The sequence below is a fragment of the Hippocampus comes genome, unplaced genomic scaffold (assembly GCF_001891065.2).
Source record: "Hippocampus comes isolate QL1 unplaced genomic scaffold, H_comes_QL1_v1.1 scaffold434, whole genome shotgun sequence".
Taxonomy (NCBI): Eukaryota; Metazoa; Chordata; class Actinopteri; order Syngnathiformes; family Syngnathidae; genus Hippocampus; species Hippocampus comes.
In genome coordinates, this window is record NW_017805117.1 from 217451 (window position 1) to 241478 (window position 24028).

General features: G+C 45.3%; 3 protein-coding genes across 5 annotated transcripts in view; 1 reads left to right on the forward strand and 2 right to left on the reverse strand.

Moving 5' to 3' along the window:
* ino80 (INO80 complex ATPase subunit) overlaps positions 1 to 9619 on the reverse strand; it is a 25981-nt gene extending 16362 nt beyond the window's left edge. For 2 of the 3 annotated variants that reach the window (XM_019865557.1, XM_019865555.1), the window contains exons 1-24: positions 9447 to 9619; positions 7652 to 7711; positions 7347 to 7548; positions 6809 to 6942; positions 6673 to 6740; positions 6459 to 6605; positions 6199 to 6319; positions 5932 to 6137; positions 5782 to 5835; positions 5492 to 5695; positions 5201 to 5405; positions 5068 to 5135; positions 4682 to 4885; positions 4330 to 4410; positions 3866 to 3961; positions 2830 to 2889; positions 2550 to 2692; positions 2269 to 2471; positions 1535 to 1620; positions 1151 to 1318; positions 928 to 1061; positions 749 to 816; positions 573 to 666; positions 151 to 343 (exon numbers count right to left, since the gene is read on the reverse strand). In XM_019865557.1, the coding sequence (XP_019721116.1) occupies positions 151 to 343; positions 573 to 666; positions 749 to 816; positions 928 to 1061; positions 1151 to 1318; positions 1535 to 1620; positions 2269 to 2471; positions 2550 to 2692; positions 2830 to 2889; positions 3866 to 3961; positions 4330 to 4410; positions 4682 to 4885; positions 5068 to 5135; positions 5201 to 5405; positions 5492 to 5695; positions 5782 to 5835; positions 5932 to 6137; positions 6199 to 6319; positions 6459 to 6605; positions 6673 to 6740; positions 6809 to 6942; positions 7347 to 7504 (2895 nt within the window). In that variant the 5' untranslated portion in view covers positions 7505 to 7548; positions 7652 to 7711; positions 9447 to 9619. Of the gene's footprint in view, positions 1 to 150; positions 344 to 572; positions 667 to 748; positions 817 to 927; positions 1062 to 1150; positions 1319 to 1534; positions 1621 to 2268; positions 2472 to 2549; positions 2693 to 2829; positions 2890 to 3865; positions 3962 to 4329; positions 4411 to 4681; positions 4886 to 5067; positions 5136 to 5200; positions 5406 to 5491; positions 5696 to 5781; positions 5836 to 5931; positions 6138 to 6198; positions 6320 to 6458; positions 6606 to 6672; positions 6741 to 6808; positions 6943 to 7346; positions 7549 to 7651; positions 7712 to 9414 lie in introns of all 3 variants that reach the window. The other variant, XM_019865556.1, reaches the window with a different exon arrangement.
* An 818-nt stretch (positions 9620 to 10437) lies between these two features.
* On the reverse strand, positions 10438 to 15445 carry vps18 (VPS18 core subunit of CORVET and HOPS complexes). Its single transcript, XM_019865558.1, has 9 exons — positions 15343 to 15445; positions 15122 to 15263; positions 14848 to 14939; positions 14286 to 14536; positions 13463 to 13816; positions 12109 to 13377; positions 11820 to 12029; positions 11311 to 11547; positions 10438 to 11230 (listed from the first exon to the last, which is right to left on the reverse strand). Exons 1-9 carry the CDS (start codon positions 15443 to 15445, stop codon positions 10940 to 10942), a joined length of 2949 nt encoding a protein of 982 aa, XP_019721117.1. The 3' UTR covers positions 10438 to 10939.
* A 657-nt stretch (positions 15446 to 16102) lies between these two features.
* Positions 16103 to 18602, forward strand: rhov (ras homolog family member V). Its single transcript, XM_019865559.1, has 3 exons — positions 16103 to 16706; positions 16997 to 17055; positions 17491 to 18602. The coding sequence occupies exons 1-3, from the start codon at positions 16502 to 16504 to the stop codon at positions 17935 to 17937; spliced, it is 711 nt and encodes a 236-aa protein (XP_019721118.1). The 5' UTR covers positions 16103 to 16501; the 3' UTR covers positions 17938 to 18602.
* The last annotated feature ends 5426 nt before the right edge of the window (positions 18603 to 24028 follow it).

A 24028-nucleotide genomic window follows, 5' to 3' on the forward strand; every position in this document is an offset into this window, starting at 1 on the left:
TGAAACCACACATTACCATCTCCGTGCTCCAAATGAGTGGTTATTTGTGAGTGGCTATGTGGCGGTGAAGAGAAATGATGGTTGCATAGTGCCATCTATTGGCAATTATGAACCCTGAATGGGCAGTTGTGCTGCAGGAACCCCTCTTACCCGTAGCACGGGGCTGGTTTGCGTGTTGGGGAAGGACGAAGGTCTGTGTATCCACAAAAGGAGGTCATTGCGAGACAGTGTCCTACACCGCGACGTCCCCCCGTGGTCCCGCGCGCCTTCTTCCTGGAGGGCAAACAGCTGCTGACAATGTAGTCGGTATGCTGCCTTCAGGGACAGAAAGAGGGCTAACCACCTGTGGAAATGGAAGGACCAGGAAAGTAGGGAAGGGAATATTCATGAAAAAAATATGAACTAAGAGTTAAAAAAACACTTTTCTAGGGATTACATTTATAAGGTTGCTTTTTAACATGCAGAGTAAATTACATGTTGACACAATTCATATCATCGCTGTCCTGAGAAAAAATCTGAATTAGTCTTTTTTTTTTTTTTTGTATTTATTAAATATTATTTTAGGCACCTACCTGACTAAGGTGCCTTGCAGCATGAGGTTGGACATCTCAGCCGGCGACACGTCAATGAAACGCAGGAAGGAAAAACAGTTTCCTTCGTCGTCACCTGGGTTGATTGACAAAGCAAATGTTAAAAATAAATCAATAAATAAACAAGTTGGGAAGTTCACCTTTGGACAGCCACTCACCTCTCCTGTGAAAGAGCGACTGTTGGATATGATTTGGCGAAAAGGGAGACAGCAGCACACGCAGTGACCTGCGAGAGACATATGGAGACATTTTGTGAGGTCAAGATCAGTGCTGCTGTGGACTGTGTGTGTGTGTGTGTGTGTGTGTGTGTGTGTGTGTATACATGTGCCATTCTTACTTGTCTGTGGACTGGCTGTTAGCGCAGAGGAGGCCATGGCGGTAGAGGAACTTGGACAAAACGTAGGGCACGACGGACATGTGGAAAGGAGAGCGCGTCTCCTGCCGCTCAAACAAGTCCGGGTGATTGCACACCTGCAGAAAAAAAAAAGACATTATTTGTATATCAATTCCAGCAAAACAATCCAGCGGTACCTTGACTGACAAGTTGAATTTGTTTGTACCTTCCTGAACTGCATGACCAGATTCATGAGCGACGACGTGGTGCTGTGGGACTGCTGGGCCGTGCCCATGGAGGACTGTAACAGGTCCTCAATGGAGATCTTGTTCCTCAGGGCCTGGTAGAGCAACCTCTGCCGAGACGTCAGCTGGCAGTAGGTCAGGATCTCAATCTGGGTTGGAGGGTTGAGGAACAAGCGGCACCATTTGAGGAAGGTAATTAATCCAAAGAAAGACGGCTGACATGACCATAATCTCGTGAGACGAAAGGAAAAGGGAAAAGAAAGATAAATGTGGGGGAGTGGTGAACTTTTGACTCCCACAGAGTGGGTGTGAGTGTGTGAGGCGACCCATGAGTTGGTGTGTGTGCCTATATGTGTGTGCTGTACCTTGTCTGAGAGCTCGTTTTCCACATCCTTCTTGATCCTGCGCAGCATGAAAGGCTTGAGGATCATGTGCAGTCGCGAAAGTTGGTCTGTGAATCACAGAAGAGTTAAAGATCAATGTGGGGCTGTGGCAAAAAAGTGGAACTCTATAAATGGACAAAAAGAACAATGTTTTATTTTCTTTCTTTTTTTTTAAGTATATGTATTATTCTTTTTTACCAACAACTTAAAATTCCAAGTTGAACTGATAAAAAATGCTTTGTCGAAATACCCAAACCCCCTACCCACCTAATAAATTAGCCCGTTTTGTGGTGCAGGCCACATTCTACCTCAGGATGTGCCAACGCGAGAAGACTTTTGTCACTGTGCCGACTAGCAGCATAGCAAGGGGATTGGGAGGAGGCAAGCACCTACTACCAGGGCAGCCAACACAACGTTGACAATCAGTAGCTGATAACGCTGTTGGCCAATGCTAATCTGTGAACTCAACAACCCTGCAGCTCTGCTTAGCTTCTGGCTTTGCTATGACAGAGCTTCTGAGAGCGTTGACCGCTTGGTAATGGCAGATATCCTACCAGCCTAGCCTGCAAGTCATGCGAGAAACTCATTGTCGGTGGCTGTGTTATGTAAATGAGCTGAATTGTGACATCACAATCTGGCAATATTGAGAATGAACCGCTCAGACACATTTTAGATTTACTTGGTGTCCAATTTCAGGCAGACGCGCATGTACTCACTCTCGTCGATGGTCGACTTGTTCTCGGCGTGGCTCTCGATGTCCTTGGAGAACCACTCATTGAATTCCTCGTGGGAATCGAACAAGGTGGGCATGATGAAGTGCAGCAAGGCCCACAGCTCGGCCATTGTGTTTTGGATGGGCGTCCCCGTGAGGAGCAGCCTGTTTCGACACTGGAACTGCAGGAGGATCTTCCACCGCACGCTAAAAATCGCCAGAGTAGTGAGAAATATTTTTTTTCCCCCCCAAGAATACAAACAGGTCACTCAATTACACGTTTACCTTGTACTGCTTTTCAGCGCCTGGGCTTCATCCAGAACCATGTACTGCCACTTGACCCTCTGGAAGTACTTGACGTCCTGGACCACGAGCTGGTAGCTGGTGATCACGACGTGGAACGGTGCGTTCTGAGTGTAGAGGGTTTTCTGAACACACACACACACACACACACACACACACACACACACACACACACACACACACACACAGAACAGAGTGGCAGATCTTAATTACAAATCATAAGAAAAAAAAAGCATTGACAGCATCCTCAGCTCTTGCTTACCTGGCTCCAGAATTTACGAATAACTTTGCGATCATGAGGGTTTCCCCAATAAGGCAATACCTGAGGGACAAACAGGTCTGGATTAATAAAAGTGAGAAAAGTGTGACTGAAATCATTGCTGAAAACATGCATGAAAATTATTTTTGTGCTTCTTTGTTATTTCATTGCGCCCGACCATACACAGATTCAAGACATCTTGTGGCGCATAAAGCACAGGTTAGCCTGTTCCATGTTTCACAGTAGGTAGACTTCCTTTACATATTGGGAAACACGGCGGAGGCACAGTTACGTTCAGGGCGTTCTTCGCGGCATCACCTACTTTTCGACACTATCAGGGCATCATTGAAATCCCATGACTATCAATGCATTCTGGAGAGAAATGTGCTGCCCGGTGTCAAAAAGATTAGTCTTGGTTATTTTCTGGGGCTGCTTTGCTACCTCTGGCACATGGTGTCATCTCTGCAGGGTACAGTATAATCTTAAAGCATCCTGAAGCAAAATGAGCTGCCCAGTGTGGTGAAGCACAAAACATCAGATGACTCTAAAGAGTTTTGATCAAAATCCTATTGAACATAGTATATTTATAAAGGGATGTGAATCAATATTAGTACTAAAAAAAATAAAAACACCCCTATAAAAACAAAACCAACACAACGCTCCCGAGGGAAACATTTTATCTCAGCAACAAGCATGAATCACTGCATCTGTTCTTTGGTCGCTGACAAACGCGATGTGAAAAGCATTTCTGCATCATTACATCAATCAACACCGGCCGCCACTCAATTGTTTTCAGTCAGTCTTGAGGAAGCTTATCTTCAAATTGTGTAATACGCTCTTTTCACAGCTCATTAGCAGAATAGACCGGAGCTGATTTATTGTCTGAGTCGTAGGGAACAGCCTTGTGAGTCTCTGTGTGCGAGTGTGCGGCACGTACATCATTTTCAGTAAGTCGCAGTAACTGTATTTAGGTAGAATACTGCCTCCTAGTGAGCATCTTTCAAATGGCGTGAAATATGAGTGTGCCAAAGACTCCCACCTTGAACTTGGGCACAAAGCGTGAGAACTCCTGATGCCAGTTGTTGAGCGTAGACGCGGGGGAGATGATGAGGAATGGGCCCCAGATGTTGTCTCTCTGGGTTAAGATAAAAAATAAATAAATTTTAAAAAACAAGACATTCAAGTGTATACGGTATTTATTTTCCCTTGACTTTTCGGGCAAAAAGAGCAAAAAGCTGAATTCAGTACTAATACAATGAGGAACTGTCCATGCAGTCTGCATTTAGCGATAATCATTTCTGTAAGAAAACAGAGTTGACACATCGGCCTGTGTACGATGCAAATGAGAATTGGTAGAATGCTAACATGCTAAATGTTGTACTGTTAATCTCCCTTCTCGCAGTAGACTGAATAATTACTGCGATATAAGAACGTAGAGCATATAGTTTTTAAGAGCAACTGATAACGACAAGACGCTCATTGTGGTTCTTTGAGAGCACGTACCTCTGCAAGGTGGGCCAACAGGGCGATACTCTGCACGGTCTTCCCAAGTCCCATCTCATCCGCAAGGATACCGTTAATACCCTGCAAAGAATCAAAACATTTTAATCCACCAACATTAACAAAATCAGCCCATTCTTAACTCTTTGTAAGCCCTTGACGGGAATCCTAGCGAGGAGAGCCGTTGACGTCAATTGCCATCAACTGTTTTTTATGGGGCTGGGCGGAGAAAAGTCTTGTCCATCTCTGGTTTGAGCATTTAGCGAGGACAATTATTTAAAAATATAATAATAGAAATGATAAATGTTTTTTTTAAATAGCTCGCATTGAAAGCGTTAATAACACCTTGTCTTACTTGTTCATAGAGGTTGGCGAGCCAGTTCATGCCTTTAAGCTGGTAGCCCTTCAGCTTGCCGTTGAAGATGGTGGGCTGCGGGATGTCCTCGCCGGCCTGGATGGACGGGTTGGCCAGACTGTAGCTCTCGCCAAACCCGGAGGCGGCGGCCGCAGAGGAGGACGCGCAGCGGCTGTCGTGGGAGTCCTCGTCGAACATGCGCGTCTACAGTGGGAGAATAGACAATTTGACTATGTTTCACTATGGGGCGTTTTTGTGCGCCTCTGGTTCTAAAAACTCTGACATCATGAAAACCTTTATTATCTGACCAGCATTGTACTAGCTGGCTGTTACTTGTAAGCGGCGCTAAAATCGAAAAATACATAAACGGCATGACATCAACTCACTCTCTGTTGATGGACATGGTAGGCCTCCTGTGCATTCCTCAGGGCTTGGGACTTGTAGTATTCGCTGTCTAAAAGCAAATAATCACACTTCAGACGTTTTGAGACGATTTAGTCGAAATAAGAGACGTTGTACCGTAGTCCTCCTGTCCCACGTTGACCATCACGCCTCCCCCGATGTCGATTTGCCGCCGCGCGCTGGTGTCGTCCAGCTTTTTCAGAATCTTCTCCTGGGCTTCGTCCCCGCCCGGCGAACCGGCGGAGGCTTTGCCGCTCATGAAGTGGGCGTAGAGCTCCGTCTGCGTGATGAGGAAGTTGAGCTTGCGCTGCTGACGCTTGGCCTGGAAACGGATAAAGTGTGTCAAAACGGAGGCATGCTAGCTGCCCAACTGCTGCCCTGTTGTGAAGCCACTGGCCCTCTGCCGACCTCCTTCATCTCCTCGTCCAGTTTCCGCTGCTCCAGCGCTTCCTTCTCGGCCCGCTTCCTGTGCTCTTTCTCCACCTTGTCGTACTTTTTCCAGTAGAGCATCATCTCCTTGGTGAGGCGGCGGGCACGGGGCAGCGTCTCCTTGCAGTTCTTCTGTGCCTGGATGGCGGCGCGCCGGACCTCCCGCATGCACTGGTGGGCCAACTGAAGATGGGCCAAAAGGAAAAAAAAGAGCAAACATGTTCTTGGGAGGTTCATCAGAACACATCTGCAAGGTGTATCGGACTTACCTTTTTAGCATTGGTCAACACCAGGTTCTTAGCGGATGTTTTCTGCTTGAAAGACTGCCAAAGGGAGCAAGAAACCTTTTAATTGTGCTTTTGAAGGTGACATATGTTGGGACTTTTTAAATTGTATACAAATAGATGAGCCTTCCTAACCTTGGGGATCTCCTTCTTGGCAATAGTGAGCCACACTTTGCGTCGACGCACATTCAGCTGCTCCACACTCAGGTGCTTCTTCTTCAGTATGGGCAACGGCGCATCCTGTGAGAACTTGGCGAAGGTCTTGGCCACGTAAGGGAGACCCTCGTCCGAAAAGTCACCCTCGCCACGTTTCTTCTTCTTCTTCACTTTCTTCAGCTTGGCTGCGGAGAAAAACAGGTAATGTGAACAGATGATCAGGATAATGTGAATTGATTGTTTTACCCTTGAATTTTTTCTCCTCTTTGATTTTCTTCTTCTTTGGCCCCATGAGGTGGCGCTGTTGCTCATAGAAGAGGTCTTGACTTGAAAGCAGGCCCGTACTGTAGAACTGGTAGTGCTGAAGCTGCAGCACAATCAGTTGGAAAAATGTCAAGTCAATGCCGCATTCAACAAAAATGGGAATTTGGAATTTTAGCCAATTTCCGATGTGGAACTTCCTATGTCCTAATTTTCCCTTATGCCACAGTGGCATTTCGGGTTACCTCGCGGTCCGTGTGAAATTTGTTCTGGTGCTGCCTGGTGTAGCGGTGAAGCCTCAGCATGTCGTGCAACTCGTCACGCGACATACTGAAGTCCGAGTCGTCCGAGTCCGTGTCCGAGTCGGTGGTGTTGTCGCTCAACAACAGGCTCTGAGAAATGAGGAGGAGTAATTTAGGAAGGGTGCATTCGGACAAAATCGTGCATCATATGCATCACCTTCAACCATTTCCGGTTCTTCTTCATTTTAGAGAAATTGTACAGGTTAGCATTGTCCGTCTTTTGGTCTACAGAAATGAAAAATCACATTTAATGTTATGAGTGGACACTTGAGGGGGACGTCTCACGGCTTTACCTTGCAGAAGAACGCCATTGAGGGGCTTGCCTTCGACAAAGGCCTCCCCTTGGTCACATGGCTCCCTCTTCACCATCAAGGGTTCGATGGAGAGCCCGGAGCCCAAAGCGTCATCGCTGTCGTCGCTGTCATCGCTGGAAAAGTCACAAATGTGGAAATACACTCAGAGTGTACACTAGTATGTACATAAAAGGATTATTTCACTAAAATATTGTTGTCTGTCTGACTTTCTGTGAATGACCACTTCTCCTTTGCTGAGATGATCCATCCACCTTACAAGTGTACCATCTCAAGCTGCTGATTGGACAGCACAATTATTGCCGGACAGACCGGGAGAATTATTCTTGCCTTGAGTTCTTATGAAGCTTGCGTTGTGGAACATGCCTTGCCGTCTATTGAACCCTTTTTACACAACTTACAAAATGCATGCTTTTGTACAAAAGAGGTGTGAGAGGATGTCCAAATACGATCACAATATTTCGAGAAAAGAAATGGTTAAATGACAGCAGTATAGTATAGAAGACTTGTTTGGCAGTACCTAGTGACATCTCTGTTGAAGATGGTGGCCGTCTGGTGCAGAAAGCTTTCCAGTCTGAGGGAGCGCTCCAAGCGTTGCAGGTAGAGAGGTTTGGCCAGGCCCGTCGAGCCACCCGCCGCAACGGCCGGCTCGGGCCGCCCGCCCTGCCCCGATGCCATGCAGTCCGGACACGCCCACCCGCCCGGCCGGGCAGGGATTTTTACTGAAAGGGGTGGCAATGAAGGGCACAGGGTAATTATGGTTCCTTATTCATTCAAAAAATTAAATGCAACTTCAAAACACTAAGAACTCTATTGTGGGCCTACCTCCTCTGTAAGTGCCTTCATTATCCTCGGTTGCAGGATTTTTTTTGTATACACAGAACCCTAAAAAAAAAAAAAATCATGTATGATCATTCCGTGTCAAAAAGAATTTAAAAAAAAGTCATCCACTTCACGGTTTATGGTAGGTTTGTCTCATTAGTTCTCAATTAAAAAAAAAAAAAAAAACAACATTTATTTTGTCCATGATTTGTTTATGTATTTATGTTAGTAATTTGTTGAGGACACGTATGTTCTTTTTCACAAAAGAAAAGCAAGGTGTCAATGTTGATGGTCTGAATCAGTGATTCTGGGTCAGACTCAGGACCCAAAAATGGGAAGTGGACCTATTTTGGCTAGCTTAAAAACAAACAAACGAAAAAGACAAGGGGTCTTTTTAAGACCAAAAATACAACAATATCACTTATGAATGACACACGTGGAAAAAATAGCTAAATATTATGAAAAAAAATGGAACTCCTGTATAGTGGATGAAAAATATTAAGAATTTTATTCAGCTAAAACTGCTATACAGTACTAGACATTAGTGCATGACAGTGGCCACAAAAAAATATTTAAAACATTTCTGACATGTTACAGACCAAACAAAGACCTGAATCATAATTAATGTTGTCTGCACTGTCAATGTGAAATAATGTCCTGTTTTAAAATAAAGGATTTATTGTTAGTTGCAACCCTAACAAAAACATTCAATGAAAAATGCATATTGACTTTTCTAATAGAAAAATATGAGGGGAAGAAACAAACAAACAAACGTATTTGGAAAATATGAAAGAAGAGTGTGAAGATCCATTCATCGGTTCATTTTCTTTGTCGCTTGTCTGCATTAACGTCCCAGGTGATCTGGAGCCTATGCCAGCTGACTTTTGAGGAGGCGGGTTACACCCTGAACTGGTCTCCAGCCAATCGAAAGGGACATGTAGATAAACAATCACAAGACACCTATTGAATTTTTACAAACTTGAATGCACGTGTGGGAGGAGAATCCCCACATAAGCACGAGGAGAAGATGAACACTTCACACAGGAAGTACTGAGATTCGAACCCCGAACCTTAAGACTGTGAGGCAGACTTGCTTCCCTCATTTGAGAAACACCAAATTCACAGTTTCACTTACTCCCTGCCACGTAAATTGAGAATATATATCAAAAATGGTCCTAAACTTGAGTGAAACTTGTCAATTGTCATCCAGTTGTGGTTAGCTTGCCAAGTTAGCCTATGCAAGCTAGTTGGCTAACCTTGAACGTTGAACTGTCTGCTGGACGGTTAGCTTGGAATGTCGCAAAAAGCTAAGGCGGCTTAGATGCTAACAGTTAGCCGCATCGCATCACAGCAACTTCAGTTGAAGGGCGATGCTATCAGTTCACCTTACAGGGGGGTGGATCGTATTTTATAGCCCGGGTGGGGTGGACTTTGGGCCGGTGTGGTTGATAACTAGCGCCGTATTAGCTTTAGCTTTAGGGATGCTAACGGAGGTTTTGACAGTCTTCACATAACATTACAGTAATATGAAGTGAACACAACCGCGCTGTCTCTTTAAGGCCGCAACCACCTCCTCTGCTTTAACTATATATTAAGATACTGCTTTAATGACTTTAATTGTCTAGCCCGCTGGTCGGGGGAGGCGGCAAGGCCCTAACCGGCCCGCCCGCGCCTCCAGTGTCCTTGTAGGGGGAAGTTCAAGTCGTGGTCGTGTGTGCTCCCCGTGATTTTAATTCTTTTCTCCCTCCCGGCCATCTTCCCCTCACCATTGCTCCTTCGCCGTAACAGTGTCTCTCACCTCGACCCCCCCGTGTGGCCCCTTTCGCGTGTCTCTCGCCGCTGCTGCCGACTCTCGGTTCCCTGACTCCAAAATGGCGGTTAAAGGCGCCGAGTGAGTCTGAGCTTTGAGTCTGCAGCGGCGGCGGAGAGGCGGCCACTTTCTGTTACTGAGAGAGCACAGAGACACGACGCCATGGAGGCAAAAGCAAGGAGCAGGCTTTGAAATCGAGCGTCGAGCAACTGACTCGCGCTTTTCGGCGTGTCCGATGGCGAGACGTTGACATATAAATCACACGACACATAAAAATTAGTCTGAAAGTGTTAATGAGTGATTTTATGGCGTGTCGAGACGGTAAATTGAAGATACCGCGGCAGATATGAGACTTTCCGGTGTTGATTAGTAGTGTCTGCCCTCTGCGACGGTTACCGAGCTACGTCGTACGTCATCGTGAGGAAATTCCATATATGGAATGACCAAGTACAAAGGACTGTTACGTAATTATAAAACACATTGATGTCATAAACGTGAAATAAGACGCGTATTTAATAACTGTGGTCAAACATGTTTTTTCCTATTGTTTTGTAATTGTTATAAGTTTGCCCTTACAAATATTCTGCAAGCATGGATTTTTTTAAAAATTGCATGTTAATATATATAATAATTAAATCCAGTGCATCATTTAATCTCATAATTGAGTTTTTACCTTGACAGTATGGATGAAGTAAAAACCTAACTGTGTTATACATACATTATTTTTGTAATGTTATATAAATCCATCCATCAATGAATTGTTAGTTTTTCCCTCAATATATCATGATTTATATGAAATGAATGCACATTCCAGTGTGGGACAAATAAAGGATATCTTATCTTATCTTATACAGCGCATTTGACAATAAAGTCGTACTTGACTTGACTTGAATGTCATTTTCTTATTTATTGTCCATGGTCATTTATTAATAACATTTAAAATAGTAGTTTATAAAAACTAAGACAGGCCAGAGCAGGATCAAAGTGACAAAGCATTATATTAATGGGTTTTATTTATTTTCCATGGTTTAGTTAAGAGAGACTGAGCAGGAAATATATACCATTGGACATATAAATGCAGGCTATGTCAGAACAAGCAGGTTACAGAACATGGCAATAAACACTGCATGATGCATATTTACTGCCACTGGCTGGGAACCAGTTCAGGGTGTACCCCGCCGACTACCTGAGGACAGCTGGCATAGGCTCCAGCACGCCCGTGACCCTTGGGAGGATAAGTGGATTAGAAACTGGGTGGACGGTTGAAGCATATTTAATCCTAATCTTGAAACTTTTGATTCAGATGTGTGTATGTGTTGGGAACCAGTTTACATGATCTTATGTAATTCAGAAGTGTAAAAATATTCCAAATCTGCCTCAAACAGAAAAAGCTGACACTATACTCAGTAGTGGTCATGGATCAGGCACATGCAACCGGACAAACGTCTCAATCTGCTACATCCAGCACAAGTCCAGTTTGTTCACAGCCAGCTGGATTTTTCCTCCTCGAACTTCTTCGGATCGATGAAGGGTTTGTCCACAGACCTAATCATCAGTTCGCCGCAGTACACACATTCGGAAGCCACCATGTCGTCCAGGTCGGATTTCATCTGCTCGCGACTGGCGCCTCCCTTCCCGAGGCTAGTCGCGTCACCCTCCTCATTAGGCGTAGGCCGGTGTCGCGACTTGGACGCCTGCGTGGAGGCTGAGAGTTTCTTCTGCAGCTCGTCCAAACGACTCAACTTGTAGGCAGACAGGTGAGGCGTCACTTCCTGGAGGGTGGAAAATGTCAAAATGTTATCACCCGTATATGTCCGAGATACTTTGACGGTCATATGTTGTACGGTTATACCTGCAGGAGGCAGTCAGAGTGGAACATGTGTCCACACAGGAACAAATAAAAAGGCCTGTTGAGCAATGGAAAGTCGCAAGCCGAACACTTGTCCTGGGAGTCCACCACGCCGTACTTGTTGCGCATTTCCTGGATGTCCTCTCGGATGCGTTTGGCACTCTCAGTGGCCTCCTCCATTTCCTGCTTCAGCTCCTCGATGTGCTTGTTGTACTCCTCCAGGGAGCTGCAGATGGCCTCCTGAAAGCCACAAACAGACCAAGAGGTAACATCACGTTTTCAAGTGGTTTCCCAACCTTTATTGCGCCCCGGCACACATTTTACATGACTGCTCTTGTTCAGTGAGTTGAATACAATGCCAACAAACTGTGCTTGTTTCTCAAACTTTTGCTTCCCTAACAGTTGGCCCTTGTGAAAATCCCCCCAAAACGATGGCTTTAAAATAATGCAACACTGTACCCTCAACTAGTACAGCAGAACAAAACAGTAAAGCTGGAACCTCCGTTACCGACCTTAAAGTGGTCAATGGTGACAAAGTCGGGAAAGAAAGGCAGGATGTCCTCAATCTTGAGCAGGTCACAGCTGGACAAGCAGTTCATGGCCTTTTTCACATCCTTCTCCTCCTGCACCACATGGCGGGCGATCTTCAGCCACAGCTTCTTCCGCAGCTCTTCATCATCGTCGGGCAGGTCCGCGCAGCTCTTAGCCAAATCCACATCCACCTGCGGACGACGCGTTATCGACCAAGCAATAGCTCCTTATTCGTAAGCTGGTGCATTCACAAGTGCCGATTTAACTTACTTGCAAAGCGAGATCCACCGCCTCCTCGTACAGCTCCATAATCCTGTACACCAGCACACAGGCGCGCAGGTAGCCATGTTCGGCGCACAGCCTGAGTGCGTACTTCAGGTCGTAGTGGATCTCCGAGGCGTACGTGCCCGCCTCCTCCAAGTAGCGCAGCAGCGAGTCGGGCTTGTACTTGGCGTAGAGCGACAGCAGGTAGTTGTGGATGGCCTCCTCCGTCACGTGCAGCTCGTGCACGCAGAACTCCATATAGCGCACCGTCTCGTTGATCTGCTGGCTACTTCCCTTGTGGCTGTAGTTCATCAGCGCCGGGATGAGCTGCTTGGGGTCCAGCCGCTTGCCCATTTGGATCCAGGCGTCCACCACCCTCTCGGGGATGTGCTGCATGAGCACCGGGGAGAACTTGTAGAAGAGTTTCTCGTCGCGGTGCTTGGCAAGTACGTCCAGAGCGGCGCAGTAGTCGTCATGCTGGCAGTAGTGCGACACCACCCTCTCGTAGTCCTGCATGACCACCGAGAAGTACACCATGTCATCCACGTTGCCGTGGCTGGCCAGCAGGTCGTAGATGGTGCCGCGGTTGTTGAACAGGCACTCGCGGTGCTTGGAGGTGTTCAGGAAGTGGCGGAACTCGTCGCGGGTCTCCCGGAAGAGGACGCCCGCCTTGCCGTCGTCGTCCTCCAGCTGGCCCAGCCTGTTCAAGTAGAGCTCGGCCAGCCAGGTGACGAGCAAGGTGATCTGCGTCCTCTCGTTCGGCTTCAGATTGGTCAGCTTCTTTATCAAGAATTCCTTAAGGGCCTCCTCCTGCTTGGCCTCAATAAACTTGAGCGCAATCTCCTCAAAGTAGTTCTGCGTCAGGGCGTAGCACTTGGCACTCTCCAGGTAGCGCTTGTTCTGGAAGCAGTGCTCGGCCTCCTTGGCAAGGACCATGTCCATGCATTCGGGCCGCTCGCGGCAGTACTCCTTGGCCAGGTCGAATTTGTTCATGTTCATGTACATCTGCCACACGTCGCGGGACTCGCGCTGGATGTGGTAGCGGAACACGGCTCGCTCCGTGTAGATCCACACCAGGCCGCCCGACGGGTCCTTGATCATTCTCTTGAGAGGGCCGAACTTGTCCGGGAACACGTCCTCATGAACCACCTGACCGTTCAGCGTGCAGATCGCCTTGACCCGGTCGTGCAGCAACAGCAGGAAGTGGAACTGGGTCAGCACAATGGAGATGGGCTTGTTGAGGGACAGGTCGATGTCGGTCGTGTACTCCCACACCTAATGAACACAGCATGAGAGCAGTAGTTGATGATTTAGATTCAGAGGTTCAAACATAATCCCATAGAAAATGGTCAACAATTACCTGCACGTCACTCAACAGCGAGTCAGGCCTAACATAATCCAGCTGCCCATAGAGCACCCCGTTGCCCATCATCCAGGCAAAGGCCTTGGGGGAAGTGCGAAGCTTGGAGGTGTAGAAGGTGATCTCGCTGTAGCCCATGTTGACCGGGAACTCCTGAAAGCTGGGCAACAGGTCCTGGTTCTGGATGAAGATCGAGCTGAAGCCCTGCTGCTCCGTCCCCTCAGCCACCTTGCCCGCAAACTGGAAGAGGCGCTTGCGGGTGGTGGCAATGATGAAATACTTGTTCTCCAGGCCGCGCTCCACCTCCAGGCAGCACACAGGTGCCGGACTCCCGTCTTCCTCCAGGGAGTGGACCTGAAATAATATTACAGTCAAGCCCCGCTATACACAAACAAATAAATGAAGGTGACAGGTTGCTTCCTCTGACTGGCAGAAAGGTAGCCGACTATTTCTGACCGTAACTGGTTGTTTTTGTTTTTTTTTTTTTACTTTTCCCCCCCATAATAGCCGAATCAAAATGAATCCAGGGGAACTTTTATTTTCACTGTCAAACAGTAGCACTTCAACTTGAAATGACATAGAAACAGCTCGAAGCAAACACGCTTGACCTCTTATTTGGATAATTACGCAAGGAAGAGAGTGAGAACAGACACTAACAAATACTTAAAAAGTGTGTTCAAAGAATGTGGGACGGGTAGTACTATACTAAAAGTATTTTTTTATATAGGCTCTCTATATTGGGTCTGGAACGTAACCTCCTTGGGTTCACTGTATCGATTTACAATAAAATCTTTGTAGCCCAAACGCAGTGATGAAGACATACTTGTCTGAAGTACTGGTCCGGGTTGGTGTTAAAGAGGCTCCCCTCGGTGGCAGAGATCTCGGCCTCGAAGATGACACCTTGGCCAGTGCCCACCAAGATTGGCCCCGTGCTGGTCTCATTGCCTAGCAGCTTGTTCCAGCCAATGCTCTCCACGAGGTGGCCCCGCCAGCGAGACAGACTGCGAACCTTTTGCGTATTCCTGTTCAGGTACAGACACTCACTGGTGCTCAAGCTGATCACCAAGTGGGAGCCTAAATAAAAAAAGAAAAGAGAAACATGTGGGAGAAGACAGGGATGTTGTTGGGGTTGGCCTTTTCCATCCCCCATCGTCACAGTATGTTTCTAATGGTAAACAAGACACCCGGTTGTGATAATAGTTGTCCTTTTACAAAGTCACAGAACGAGATTCTCGAAAAAAAATGTCATGTTTTATGTCTTGTGTACGTCTGGGTCTGGTGTCCGAAGACAACACGAGAACATTAACTTGCATTTCATGAAAATGTATACCATGGAAAAGTAAATGTACACCATTTTGGGGAAGATCGCCACAGTATTGTCTTACCTGTCGGGTCCAGGAAAAGTTTGTGCACTTTGCTGTCATCTTTCCTTCCAAGATCAATCTGATTGGGGTGATCAGGTTTAGCCAAATCAATCCTGCATAGAACACAAAGAAAACATTCCAATCAGCGTCTTTCATCTCTCAAGAACTCTTGAAAGGCCCCAATAAACATCTATGACTGGACTAATCACATCTTGTCACTGACTCCTCAACTAATCCAATCAAAGAGGACTGCACTAGCGTGCATTTAGAGTAGCTGTTTATGATTGTTATTTGCCTCAGCAGGGTGTCCTTCCCCAGACTCATGCATAGTTGATTGTTGCAGACTGCTAGGTGATTTATCCTCTCGGGCGGTGTAAAATCGATCCTCTGCTTGTTGAAAATAGGCTTTTCCTCTTCGAGTCGCACATTGACGAAGCCTGACGGGAAAACAGTGGATTTATTACAGAGTATTATATCACAATCATCAAATCACTCCTGGTTGCTTCCCCATCTTACCTGAGTGTGTTATCCCGATGTTGGCGCTTGCCAGGCGACCATGCTGCTGCGCGTTTTGCCTGCTGTTTTGCGAATCCTCGTACTCGTCCAATATTGAAGCCATAGTTACGTGGAATTTTATTTAGAATCAGTGAAGGAAGAAGCTAGACAACTAAAGCGACATGGCTGTGCAGCTAGCCTTCTACTTAGCTAGCAGTTGGCTCTCGTAAACAGGCTTCTCGTGACTCGTTCGCCCATTTCCAATCATAACATTGGCTTATTTTAGACGTTCCTAAGATATTTTGAAATTAAATTCACCATAGAAAGTGGTTCGCTTCAAACCGTGGTATGAATGAGGAGTACCTGTATAGCTAGCTAGCAGGTTGCTCCCGGAAAAGAACTCGTACGACGTACTTCCTCGTTTCATTTGCAGGTTATAGACGTTTAAATATCAATATCCGATAACTAAACATTCAAAAGCCATCTAATGGTTTGTACCGAAGCTGACTAAAAGGGCGTAAATAGGGAGCAAGTCAGGTGACGGTCCTCATGTGATCGTCGTCGTAGATTCATGCAATGCCTCATTCCGACATTGGGGGTCGCTGTCGTAACAACGACCGATTTAGCTTCAGGCTTTCTCGCAGTGGGCGTGATTATGTAAATTTATGTTAAATATTTAAATTACAGACTGCCTGCACTTATTTCAGAACTATACTTTAATGTTAATACATTTCAAATATGAAACTATAATCAGAAAAATATGTCAGCATCGTTGAGGAAGACAAAATCAATTCTAACTTCCGCCTTTCTCTCAGTGGTCGTGGTTATGAAAATGACAACCTGTCAAAGCATAAAGTTGCATAAACTACACATGAAAAAAACAAACGTCATACGTGTTGTCAACGTGTGTCATATGATCAGGAATATGAAAAACCTAATTGAGGTAGTGAGCCTTACCGACGGTGGGCGTCGCTGTTGGATCAACAATCACCTAAAAAGTTTCGCCTTTCCCTTACTGGGCGTGGTTATTCAAATTAAAAGCTCCGGGAGTGTGAAATTATCTGAATATATAAAAAAACGCCCATTCCTTGTCGAGTCATACCACAGAAGACAGTAAAGACAACACCCGATGGTGAGAGTCACGACTGGACGGTGAAAAGCAAAGAGTTTACGACGCGACATGCCACCTCACATGGAGTACTTTTACCACGAATCCCGTGTCCCCTCCGGTTGCGGACTGACCCGGGAGGACGAGCTGGAGCCGGGCGTCATCAGTTGCATGCTGGTGGGCGACGGCGCCGTGGGCAAGACCAGCATGATAGTCAGTTACACTTCCAATGGATACCCGGTGGACTACAAGCAGACCGGTTTTGACGTCTTTTCAGGTAAAGGATTTATTCATTAAACTACAATAAGATATGAAATAGTGTCAACAACTATTTTAAGTCATTGTCGTTTTTTCCGTATGCGGAATTGATTTTAAGGATAGATAGAAGCACAGGTAAAAGCTACTGGCTGATGCACTTCCGATGTGTGGGGGAGCTGGTAAATGCAAGTGCAATATTTAAAAAAAAAAAATTTGATCTTTATATATATAAATACATTTAAAATTTAAGAATCTCCACATATAAGTAATGTAAAGAAATAAATAAACGTATTTACTGGTTTCCAACAGGTCAGGTCCAAGTGGATGGATCTCCAGTCAGAGTCCAGCTGGTGGACACTGCAGGACAGGTAAATCTTTTAAGCTTGTTATTATTTATTATTACTATTATTGTTGATCTATATTATTTGTCAGACTCAGAATTGTACTTGACTTCCTTTAGGGATTCACAGGTAGTCAATATTCACATTATTATGACAATTAGTAGTGCTCTAAATAAATACCGGTAGCCAATATGATACCTTGTTGTCATATTCATTCAACCTTGTACCAATTTCCCTCCATGGGGGTGTATCTACTGCGACAATCTTGTGCTCTCACGTCACTCTTTGCATGCTATCAATTTTGCCTTTATGTGACAACAAAAAACTGTCTGTCGCATTTTTTTTTGTTTTGTTTTGTTTTAAGCAGTTTTTGTGGCTTTTTACAGTAAGTTTGCGAATCCCTGCTGTCAGTCATCTTTTGCAGTCCAATTCCATTGATTCACGTTCTCTGGGCCTTTTCAGGAGGAGTTTGATGAGTTCCGATCGCTGTCCTACTCGCACACGGACGTCTTCCTGCTGTGCTTCAGCATGGTCAACCCCACTTCCTTCCACAACATCACCAAGAAGTGGGTGCCCGAGATCCGTTCCTCCAACCCCACCTCGCCCATTGTCTTGGTGGGCACACAGTCGGACCTCCTGTTGGATGTCAATGTGCTCATTGGCCTGGACCGCGCCAGCGTCAAGCCCGTGGCCAGCTCACGGGCGCGAGGGATGGCGGAGAAGATCCGAGCGGAGGATTACGTGGAGTGCTCGTCGCTCACGCAAAAGAACCTGAAGGAGGCGTTTGACGCCGCCATCTTCGCCGCCATCAAGAACAAGGCACGGCAGGCCAAGAAAAGGCGGTCGTCGGACAGGCGCGCCAAGGCCTTCTCCAGGTGCAGCTGGAAGAAGTTCTTCTGCTTCGTCTGAGTCGGCCGGGACTGTGGACATGAGTTCTGACCTTATGTGCAGCGTTTGTCGGTACAAGTGACATTCAGGATATGGCATCGGGAGAAGGTTTTGTGGAGCCCCACCGACAAAGGACTGTGTCTTGTTTACGTCTATTTGGCTCGGAATACGTAGGTACACGAACCAACACCCTACCAATGGTTCTTCTGGTGTACCTGTTACATTGGAAAATGTGTAAATAAGTTATCGAGCTGCAAATTGGACGGAAAGCTTTTTGAGCATTTATTCAGTATCCTCGATATCCAGATCCATGTGCTAGTACGCTCTCAATAGAAAGACAATTCAGTCTCATGGCAAGGACACACTCGTAAAATGAGTGTGCCTTATTTGAAGACAAAAACTGCGCTTCTTGACAATCGCGTGCTGCCGGTACAAGTGACGTAAAAGTCAAGTTTCAAAAGTTTGCATCTTGTGCTTCACTACAAGTACTAGTCGCACACAGATGTCAAGTATTGTAGAGTTTTGCCTCACTTATAACATCTAGCTGTCCTATTAGCATGCCCAAGTTGTACGACTCGTGTGTAGAAAAGTCGTACATCAGTGGAAGGCAGAGTGAAAAAACACTGCAGTGCTAAGTGAGTTGCTTTGCAAGTGCAAGTTTACGACGGCTCGCGAGGGCCAAGAGCATATAAGAGCGACATCAAACGGCTTTCCATCGGTATGCGTTGGACGTGTTGGCAGACATGTATTTTACCTCAATCTGGAGTCAGGCAGATTTACGCAATCCAGGGGTGGGGTGTGGGGGGTCTTTGGTTTACAACAGTTCTGTTGCCATGGCGGTGAGGTAACCTGAATTTGTACGGAAGTCGGGACCCATCACTAACCTATGCTAACACAATCGTTAAGTTATCACTCAAGTCGATATATGTACCGTAGATGTGTGCAAAACACTTTTAAACCCAATTTCATGAGATTTAACAACGACTTTGTATCGATATTGGAGTGTGCCGTACTCTTATCACTAACCAAGAAGTCAGTCATAATTTCAACAAATATTGGGTACCCTCGTACGATTTCCTCTCACACGATGCAAACATTCAGACTGTACGGCTATTTTGTTGAGCAGGGACAACATGCAAATGACCTCAATTTGCATGATCGTTTGTGTGTGTGCGGTGAAACAGAGAGGGTGTGAAGCAGTTTCAGCACACAGGCGTCAGTAAGCGCTGCTCTTTTGTTGTTTTTGTTTTAAACGCGTTAACCTCCGCGTCAGGTTGTGGTGCAAAAAAGCGAGGTGCCACATTCTTACCTGAGTGCTAAAAGGCCGCTGCCCGGACTGGTTTTCGTGCCTTAATTATGTGACGCTGACCTTTTGTAATGTTGCGAAAAGGAACGCACGTACCGCATCGCTTTGACTCAGCTACAAGAGCAGGAAACAGGTTACAGGAGAGCAGTCAGCGTTGACCTTCAGCCCTCTCAATGACTATCACTCGAGATTCATTCGATCGCGGTTGTCAAGCTCAACCTTTGTCGCCAGCCATTTTGGAAGTGTGGTTTCCCTAAAACAAAAAACAAATAAACATCAATGAACAATCACACAGTGATTACCTGCCCCGAATGTAAAACAAATGAGTGATATTTTGCACTCCAGTCTAATCATAACATGACATGTTGATATTCTTGATTAGAACTGGATGTTTATTATGCTTCTTGTGGAAGTGGCCTGAATGAATTCTGTTTGTTCAAACAACTGTGGATTTTCAATGTAAATGTTTTTTTTTCCTTCTTTTGTATCACTTAAGTGCTATTGTGTCGCACTCTCCTCTAACCCACGTGTCTTTTTATTTACATGTCAGAGCGATGTGACGCAAATAAATGAAGTGCAAATTACAGCCTCTGTGTTATGTATATTTTTAGACGGGACAATTCACGAACAGCTAATAAGAGAAGCTGCTTTACTACCAGGAAAAACTTTTTTTTCTTTTTGGGGGAGGAGGACCACAGGAACTGAGGCAGCAATTTCTCCTCTCCGCAGGGGAGTTGGGATAATGTCCATAGGCTACAATAGTCACCTTTCCTGCACCGTCTCCCACCCCCAAGCGTGTGATAATTAACCTCAGGCCTCCAGTCGGGCCCTGGTGAGGGGGGCGAGCCTTTCTAATGTGTGACCGCGCCATGCTGGGATGGCTTTTTGTTCCTGATTGTGTCACTTGGAAAAGTCTCGAGATGAGTTTGAGAAAGATCCACGAGCCAGGGTGATTGATGATAATCCACACGCAGGGAGGTGTGTGTGTGTTTGTGCGGATGCTTGGCCCACGAGGCTGGAAAGATGCGACGAGAAAAGTTCGTAGCGTAACAACATTGGAGCGTTTGCCCACAAATTAAAAAAAAAAAATGCATGGCAGTCAAGTAGTTACATAGCAGGCGCGTGAAAATTATCTCGGTGTGCCAGATCGTAGTTATGTCTACGTTGTCATGAGGGAATGACGTAATTAACTCGAACCATGTGATTATTATTACTTTCGAAAATCCCCACAAACTGATAGTTAAATGGTTGTGAAGTGACGACATTCGCTGTTGTTTTCGTTTTTTTTCAAACAGGGTTTAGTTTTGAGCTTCCGTCTTCTCGAAATGAACTCGGCTCACTCACATCCAACAACGAGGCGCTCTAAAGTGGCCACGCCAGCGGACTATCCAAAGCGAAGACGCATTTTCAGGTTGCGGGCATAGCTAGCTAGCTCACCGCACATCGCAGATTATTGTACCTTTTTTAAGTGACCAGTAGCGGTAATTGCAGTACAACTTTAGGTGTGCAATTAGATAAAGTCCTGTATTCGGAAGCAAACCTCAGAAGTCACTTTACAGGAACTTTAAATACACTGTGCGCCGATTCCATTTCCTGGAAACCACATGAAGGCTGCGGATTTCAGTTGGGACGTCCACTCGGCAGCACGTTTTCAAACGCTCTCTCTTTTGTGATCTGCTGCACATTTTCTGTGAACAGGTCGAACAGGGGGGAAAAAAAACACAGCAATACGTCAGCGGTCTGTTTGCCATTAGAGTCAAGCATCCATCACGCGGTTACGAGGCAACTCCCGTCTTTCAATGACTGCTACCGGACAGGTCCCGAAATGAGAATCAAGACATGCACACCCTGGTTAGTTTTGCTTGTGTTGCTTCATCTCCATCGAGGACTTGACAAGAACTGTTCTCGACATGGAACATTTTTTTTTGTGTAGAGGGCACTTTAAAGTGTGGATAATGCTAACGATAAGGTGTGCACAGTGAGGGGCGTGCAGGGTTGACGTGCGGGTCAGCGGTGTGCTGAACCTCGGAGGGTCAAGACTAGCTGTCAGACTCCTCTTCACAAATGCACTTATTATTATTTATGGGACTAAAGTCATTTTTATGGTCTTCTGTTCAAAGCACAGATGCTCTTGCCAAACATCAAAAGGGGAAAATTCTCCACTTTTGAATGATGTGTTCAAACAAGCGAGAGGGCCTTGTTGTTGTTGGACCAGTTTTTGGTTCTCAGAGACCCAGATCAACTCTCCTTCTTATGGGTTAGTCATCTGTTTTTCACACCGGGAGCTGGTTCTTTTCCCAGGCTTTTCCAGGTTTTTGCATCAGGAGTCATTCACCGAGTCGTCCTCTGGCAGCCAGCCAGTTTCACTTGAGTGAAATGCTTGGCAAGCAGGCAGGCCTGGTAATCAGCAGGTGCACCGACAGGTCTGCCTGGCTCTGTGGTTCTTTCAAAACCGACCATTGTTATCGCCGCTAAACACAAATCCCACCACCCGAAAGGTATAATAGTGTAGCTGATCTGTGTCTGAGAATATATTTCGTTCCATGACTGAAGAAGCCATTAAAAAATTTGGGTTAAGTCATTTTAATAACGACAACAAAAAAATAAGTAGCGTCAACAAGAGTCAGGTTGTCCAGTTAGTCAGCGTGTGAGCATCTAGTCGTGAGTTGTGGCCCACAGCAGCTCCTTGCAAGTGTTCTCATTTCATGCTTGTGTCTTTGCCTGTTGAATAAAAAGACTTAAACTGCAATACTGACTGCAGACCTCGGTAGAGTGCCTTAATTGCTCTGGGTTTTTTTCCCACCTACTTCACTCAAGCGGCAAATTTTGGCTCACAAGACAAAGCGAAAAAAAATAATGATAATCTGTTGGTGTTGCCATCATTTTTTGCAAGCAAACTGTCAGTTTCGGTGTTGAGTCACTGAGATATGTCCTTGACTGACAGCGCCCGGGGGCAACCTAATTTCTACTTAACATTTATTAGAGGAATTAATTTTCTCTTCTTGACATTTGAATCACGATGCCCTCTGTCTTTTTATCACTCAAAAATAAACACCTTTATTTCCTCATGACACTTTCTAAGTGGTATTGAAAAATATGCATTTTGTCACTTGAATGGCATTTCGATTTATGCATCATCTGCATAAAAATAAAAAGAGATGCCGTGTTTTCAGAGGATTTCTCCAAGAAAAAGATAGAAGTAAAATATTAAAAAGACCAAGAATGGAACCTTGAGGCACTCCAGACCAGCAAGTGGTGCCAGGGGGAATCAACAGCCCCATCAGTACAGTGTTGCTGTAGTGTATCACCATATTGCTAATGACTCTCTGTACTTTGTGTATTTGTGTTCATGTTCTGTGTATATATATATATATATATATATATATATATATATGTTTGCATGTGTGTGTGGGGGGGGGGCAATCGTCTAAATATATATTTTTTTTTTTTTTTTGGGTGTGTGGGGTACAAGAGTGACTCCAACTACCAGGACAAAAATTCCTTGTGCATTTATACCATACTTGATCGATAAAAATTATTCTGATTATACTCATGATTCAGTGGGGATTTGTGACAGTTGAGTTTTGGGGCTTTTTTTCCCGGATGCCAAAAGGTTGATTGAGGCGTGTCTATGTGTGGGAATTAAGGGGATGAGGTGTTCTCACAGTGGTGGCATCGGCAGGTGAGGGTGGGAGAGGGGAATCACACAATGTTCCTGAAAGTGTAGATGGGAATAGTGATATGATATGATATTACAAGTATCGCGATACAGTTAATGATGATACATTGACATGGTCCAACGGAGACCATCATTGTGAATGTTAGCGACATCAGCGGCATTCCGGTCAACATGATCAGCCGATGCCGTGTGATGGCTTCGGAGCGCTTGTGTAAATAAGGTGTGTCTGGACTTGCTCTCACATCGAGAGTGACTGTTGCTGCGCTGTCCGCTTTACTCAGAACACAATAAATCATCTCGTTCAGCCAGTTTGTGTCACTCTCGCATGAGTATGTTCATGTTCAGAGGAAGGGGTAGGGTTATCGATACCATTCAAGGATGACGATTTGGATGATGTCATGTCGTAGCTTTTAGGTTGTATTGCATTTACCTGCCAGCCATTTTAAATATTTTATCCCTTTTAGGTAGTAAAATTATGTCAACAACAGCTCTCAATAAGAGGCCCAGCCAGCTACAACCACAAAGATAACCTATGTTCAGTTTTTTTTTTTTTTTTTTTTTTTTTTACATTTTTTTGAAGAGCAGCACAGGATAGCATGATTATTGTTGGGTATTTTGGCAACTTTTTTAAAAATTGTTGAGAGGAATTCAAAGACGCTAACAAGGCATCCAGGGATTGTTCTGATGTAACGTAATGTACCAGCCTGTGCTTTGGGCTCTTTGTCATTTTTTGAGTCATTTCTGGCCTACATTTTTTTCAAGTACTCGAAAACTGCCATGAATTGCTACGCTATTCCTTGATACTCCTTTTGTGTTGTATACTCGAAGCAGGTGTACATACAGTTGTGACTGGTATGCTTAACTTATGGGTTTATTCACAGTGAAAATATGAATAAACTATTCTTTAATGGCCTTGTCAAAATGTTGCAATATGTAAAGAACAAGCGGCCCTTTCATAAGAGATGCAAATAGTACACTAATTAACTTAGGAAAGTAGTACCAATACCAAAGTCAGTACTGACGTTGCTTAGAACTGTGCAGTATTTGTATAAACCTGATGACAGCTTATGCTCAAGGTGAGATGGTTGTGGTTTGTTCAACAAAAAAAAAGGAACACTTTATAGACA